Source organism: Chrysochloris asiatica, unplaced genomic scaffold (assembly GCF_000296735.1).
Source record: "Chrysochloris asiatica unplaced genomic scaffold, ChrAsi1.0 scaffold00087, whole genome shotgun sequence".
Lineage (NCBI taxonomy): Eukaryota > Metazoa > Chordata > Mammalia > Afrosoricida > Chrysochloridae > Chrysochloris > Chrysochloris asiatica.
In genome coordinates this window covers 1,755,173-1,761,240 of record NW_006408605.1, presented here as the reverse complement: position 1 = coordinate 1,761,240, position 6,068 = coordinate 1,755,173, and the positions used below count along the sequence as shown (strand labels likewise).

Here is a 6,068-nt window from a genome sequence, read left to right as displayed (position 1 = left end):
ATTTCTGAGCCTTTTTGTCCCCAGCATCTGTGCTTGTGAAGGCCTCAAGCTGGGGCTTCCTCCTTTGTCTCTTTGCTCAACAAAGATTTGGATGATTAAATTAACAAAAACATTAGTTCAGGACAGCTGTGATTTCACTTTAGGCCGTTTCAGGGCATTTCAGAGTCTAAGAAGCAAGCCGCATCCCTGCTCCCAGCACTTGGTCTCCTTCTTGCTCCCCTCCAATAAGTAACTACCCTCAAGCTTTCAAACTGTCCTCCCTGTCTGCCTGGAAGTTCAGGCCAATAGATTTAGGAATGCTGCCACCTGGTGGCCATAGGCCAGAAGGACACTAGGGGGCCTGCCGTGGTGACTTGGGAGGGCCCCTTTTTCTGCTGAGTGTTAATTGCTGGCCAGCTAGCTGGAGCACAGTTTGGAGAAGATCAGGCAGCTGGGCCCCAGAAAACACCAGTCATAAGTCACAATGGCTTTAATGGTTAGACATAAGAGTCCGACAGACTAGGTTCGATTCTTGTTCTAGCACTTACCTCAGTCAAGTTGGCCTTAATCAAGGGCGTTGGTCAACCACTGTGACCCTCAGCTTCCTCATTTGTTAGATGGGTATCCTTCTCCTCCTGTTTGAAGGCTACATATCCTAGCACTAACCCAGAAACTCTTCTAGAGGATCCTTTTACTTCGTTTGTAATTTAAATGACCTTGATGAGAAATTCATGCAAATTATGGATTCAACTCCAAAATTATGTTTTAAGTAAAATCCAGACTTTTTGCAGTTTGGGGTTTTGTATAGGTTGTGTTACTTTACTCCAAAGGTCCACAATCTTGTGCTAAACTGCTGACAAGGTTTTCTAATTCATATTTATTAAGTTCCCACCATGTGCTTAGCACACTTTACATCTCATTTAGCCCTCAGAATAACAAATCATCCATTTTACAGAACAGAAAACTGAGGCTCAGAGAGGTTGAACTATTTGTTTGAGGTCACACAGTAGCTACATAAAGAAGCTAAGCCTCAGACCAAAATCTGTCTGACAACAGAGTTGGTGGACAACATTGTAGAAAAACCCAGGGGAGGGGCAGGTGTTTCAGGCAGATATCTGGGGTAGCTGTTGTTTTATCCCTGAGTTTTCCAAGAAGCACATGATGGGGACATTTGTTTAAGACATAGCACTTCTCAGGATACCAAAAACCAGTAGGCCAAGGGACAACCCAAGGTTGCCATAGATAAAAAGGGACCAAGCCGAGTGAAATTAACGCCATTGGCACCGATATCCAGTCCTCACACATCTATCATGAAACTGCTGATTTAGCCAGTTACCAGCATCATATCTGCATCAGGAAAGCCTGCAGGGAGTTCCTCCGGGCTTTCAGAGGATGTAGCCTGGGCAATAATTCCTCTTCCCAGATGAATTCTCTGCTTTTTCTTGTCGGGAACTCTCTGAGGGCACCAGGACCATACAAACATCCCCTCAGCCCACTTCCTCTCCCACACCAGAGCTATGAGTGGGCACATAGCCTTCCACTCACTGAGGAGAAGTGTAGGCATCCCTTTCCCAAGGGACAAAAACTAAGGCCCAGGGAGGAGAGAGGACCTCTCCAAGGTCAAACAACTGGCCCTTGCCAAGGTTTTGCTCACGACACCACTCGGTTGGTAACAGGAATGTTTGAGTGTTGCTGAGGCCTTGCCCAGGCTAGAAAGCAGAACAGTGGGGCACCTCCAGGAAGGAGGCTTTTCCCATGGCTCAGGGACACTCAGCCGGCCAGGTGGTCCTTGAGTTAGGGATACTGTGGTTGGTAGTTGTGTTCACTGACAATTTGAAAGAGATAATTTCATTGTCTTCAGGCTTCAGTTTTGTTAAAAGTCCAATATAAATCATCACACTGATGATTTCAGTGTGGTGTGTCTTTGGAAAAATTTTCTTTTTGAGTTCATTGTTTAGCAGCTTTTCCATGATGTGCTTTAATGGATTTTCTTTGTATTTCTCTCCCTTAAGGAGCTCTGGTAGCGTACTGGTTATGAATCAGGCTGCAAACCTCAAGGTCAGCAGTTCGAAACTACCAGCTGCTCCGGGAGAGAAAAGATGAGGTTTTCTGCTCCCGTAAAGATTTACAGTCTTGGAAACCCTGTACAGGGTCGCTATGGGTTGGAATCGACTCAACAGCACCTAACAACAACAACAACATATTTATTTAGAGACCCAGCGGCATAGTGGATTAACTGTTGGGCTAGAAGCCACCAAGTTGGTGGTTCAAATCCATCAGTTACTCCAGGGGAAAAAGATGAAGTTGTATGCTTCTGTAATGACTGACAATCTAAGGAATTTATCATTCTACTCTACCCTGCAGGGTCACTGTGAGTTGGAACCAGCTCTATGGTAGTAGGTTTGGCTTTTGGGTCCGTCTTGAATCTGTGACTTATGGTCTTTGATCAGTCTTGCAAAATTCTCAATTTTCTTCAAATATTGCTTCTGCCTCATAACTCACTCCGTTATAATTATAATATATTTTGTTATTTTCCCTCACTCAGTCAGATTTCTGTATATCCTTTCCTGATTTTTCTAACCTGAGTCTATTCTAACGACCTATCTTCTATTGTACTCATCTTTTCTGCTTTATCTAATCACTTATTAACTCATCTATTGAATTCATTTCTGTTGTTACCATTAGTTCTAGAATTGCCACTTGATACCTTTTAAATAAATTTCTATTCTTTGATGAAATTCTCAACCTTCCATCTATTTTCTTGAATATATTAATCAAATTATCTTAAAGTTGGTATCTAATCATTCTAATATCAAAATCCCTCTTGGATTCTTTTTTTTTTTTTTTTAAATTGAGGCATAATTTTGATAGAGTGAAATGCACAAATCCTAAGTATGCATCTTGATAAATCTTTATCTGTCTGTACACATAGTGTCCAGGATAACACAAACGATTAAGCAATGGGCTACTAGCTAAAAGGCTGGTGGTTCAAACCCACTCGGAGGTTCCTCTTAAGACAGGCCTATCTGCTTCCAAAATGTCACAGCTTGGAAAATCTTACAGAACGTTCCTAGCATGCATACATGGGTTATCATGAGTCAAAACACACTCGATGGTGATGAATAATAACATTCCCCAATGCTCCCACATTCTCCTCACCCCAGGAAGTTCTCTCATGCACCTTTCCAGTCAATACCTCTCTGCAGTGACAATTCACTAGGCTGACTTCTATAACCATAGGCTGGACTCCTGGTGTGGCACTGCAGGATCAGCAATGGACTGCGAACCACAAGGACAGCAGTTCAAATCCACCAGCTGTTCCTTGGAAACCCTATATAGATAGGGTCGCTATGAGTCAGAACAGACTCAATGGCACTTAACCACAACATTAATGACCTGTTCTTGTACTTCACCTGAATGGAGCAAGATTATATGTTTCTTTTTTCTCTAGTTTCTTGTGCTTTATGTAGTGTTTTTGAGGTTTATTTACATTGTCACATGCATCATTAGTTCAAATTGTTGTTGTTGTTATGTGCCAGAGAGTCGATACCGACTCATAGCAACACTATGCACAACAGAATGAAACACTGCCTGGTCCTGGGCCAACCTCACAATCATTGCTACGCTTGAACCCATTGATGCTGCCACTTTGCCAATCCATCTCAGTGGGGGCTCTTCCTCTTTTTCTCTAACCCTCCACCTTACCAGACACGATTTCCTTCTCCAGCAACTGGTCCCTCCTGATAATATGTCTGAAGTATAAAAGACCAAGTCTGGCCATCATAGAGCCATCAAGGAGCACTCTGGCTGCACTTCTTCCAACACAAATCTGTTTGTTCTTTTGGCAGCCCATGGCACAAGCATATATATATATTAATTTTTTTCATCCATTCTCCAGTTCATGAGCTGTTTCCAGTTTTTGATTCATAGACTAAAACTTCTTGTGCAAATCTCTTTGTGGACATCTACAAGGGTAAGTCAAAAAGTATTGCTACCGGCTTCATTCCCGCTGAGGAGAAAGGAGCTGCAGGGATTTCACAGCAGCTCAGGGTGTTTTGAACTTCACCTGTAAAGATGGGCAGAATTTTCCTTGACTGCATCTGTGGCACCCGCCTGTTTTCCTGTGAGTACTGTGGCATGATCCTGACCAACCGTTCCAAACTCATCTCCACTTGCTTCACAGGTGCCACCTGCTGGGCATTCCTTTTTAACAAGGTAGTGAACCTACAATACAGTGAAGTTCAAGACCGGGTCATGCTCATGAACCACCACATAGTTCGAGATGTGAGCTGCAAAAACTGCAATAGCAAACTGGGATGGATCTGTGAGTTTGCCACTGAAGACAGCCAGCATTATAAGGAAGGCCATGCGATCCTGGAACGCACTCTAGTTCAAGAAAGTGAGGGCTTTAAAGAGCATGTACCATCTGATGACTTTTGAAGAATTTTCATTCTTTTCCCAGGTTTCCTTCTCTGAAAACAAAAGTCTACTTACATACACTGTCACTGTAACATTAGAGTCGGATTCACAGACTGTATAACAAGAGCTTGTGAGAATCTAAGATGGAACCTTTCTTTCTTTCTTATTTGTTTTAAATTTTCCATTCAATAGCAGTGTGTAAAGCATATTATGCAGATGCCATTAAATTTTTGGGGTTTTTTTCCCGCCCCCTATGTTTACATCTTGAGGAAGGATAGTCTATCTGCAGCTATATAATAATAGGCTTAGTGAGGACAAAAATCTGGGCTATTAGAGTGAAAAGTGTTTCATGTCAATTTTTGAAAGGAAAATAATGTCAAGAGCATGGTTTTAAACATAGTTAGGCTTCGTTTTAAAACCTTTTTAAAAAAAACTCACCTGGTTCACTAGCTTCAGAGAAGAGATCTGAATGTGTGACCTGGTTCACTAGCTTCAGAGAAGAGATCTGAATGTGTGACCAGCGCTAAAGGTCCACTGCTGGCATGGCTTGTACTGGCCATTGTGCCATATTCTTGTTGGAGATGAACTGTAGCACCAGAGCCTTGACCCAAAGATGTCACCATTCCTATGTCACTATTATGTCACCACCACATAATTAGCATTGATTGGAAAGTGTATCTGAAAAGGGGCAGAACTGCTTGATTGTCTTTTCCCATGTAACTTAAGCATAGTAATATAAATAAAGTGATAGTGGGGAAAAATAATGAATTATTGCTACAAAATAATAAATTTCTTTATTAAACAAAAAATCAAAATGTAAAGCTAATATTCTCCTTCTAGGTCTATATACTTCTAAAGACGATGTCCCCATCACTCTAGCCCTTCCTCAAAAATCTCTACACTACACCATGTCAAAATGGAACCACGAGGGACTCAAATGGTGTTCTTTTTCAATGTTTTTTTGAGTTTGGAGAAAAAAAGGGGGCAAGGTCAGGGCTATAGGGCAGGTAGGGTAAGGTTTCCCAAGGAAATTCTCACAGAACATCCCTTGCTACCCTCAAAGAATAAGCAGAAATACTGTTATGATGGGAGAAATTTCTGGGCACAACTTTCCTGGTTTTCATGAAGTTTTCCATTTTCTTAAGACATCTTCCTAAAAAGCCCTCATGCTTGCCCTGTGTCCTACATGAAAATCTATGAAGATAACCCCTTTGGCATCTCAAAGAAAGAGCCATGAGAACTCTCTGAGCTGACTTCTTTGCTTTGAATTTAACTGACCCAGTAGATCCCCTCAGAAGCCAGTATTTTAATTAGACCTCTTTTTGGAAGGCACCCTAAGGAGACTAAAACAAATATATTACTGAGAGAACTTGTCTGCATCTAGCCACTAACCACAGAGACATGTTTAAACATGATTTGTTTGGAATAAACCCATGCATGTATGAACTGGAATTCCCACCCCACCCCAGTAGCAGTACTTTTTGACTTGTTCTCATCTACTGACATAAAGAGTTTATAGTTGCTTCCATGGTCTGTTTTTCCTCTTGTTTTTTAACCAGTTGGTCCTGTAACCTAGCATGCATGACAATTTTCTATTAATTGTGGAACATTAGTAAGAAAAAATTATAGAGGTTTTGTATGATATTAACTATCTAGCAAGAATTTCCTTT

General features: G+C 41.5%; 1 protein-coding gene across 1 annotated transcript; it reads left to right on the top strand.

Moving 5' to 3' along the window:
• The first annotated feature begins 4,053 nt into the window (after window positions 1–4,053).
• On the top strand, window positions 4,054–4,419 carry LOC102822585 (protein yippee-like 5-like). The gene has a single exon (XM_006866212.1). The coding sequence runs from the start codon at window positions 4,054–4,056 to the stop codon at window positions 4,417–4,419; it is 366 nt and encodes a 121-aa protein (XP_006866274.1).
• The last annotated feature ends 1,649 nt before the right edge of the window (window positions 4,420–6,068 follow it).

Excerpts from the sequence above, each read along its gene's own strand:
- LOC102822585 (XM_006866212.1), top strand. The coding sequence starts at position 4,054 with ATGGGCAGAATTTTCCTTGACTGCATCTGTGGCACCCGCCTGTTTTCC.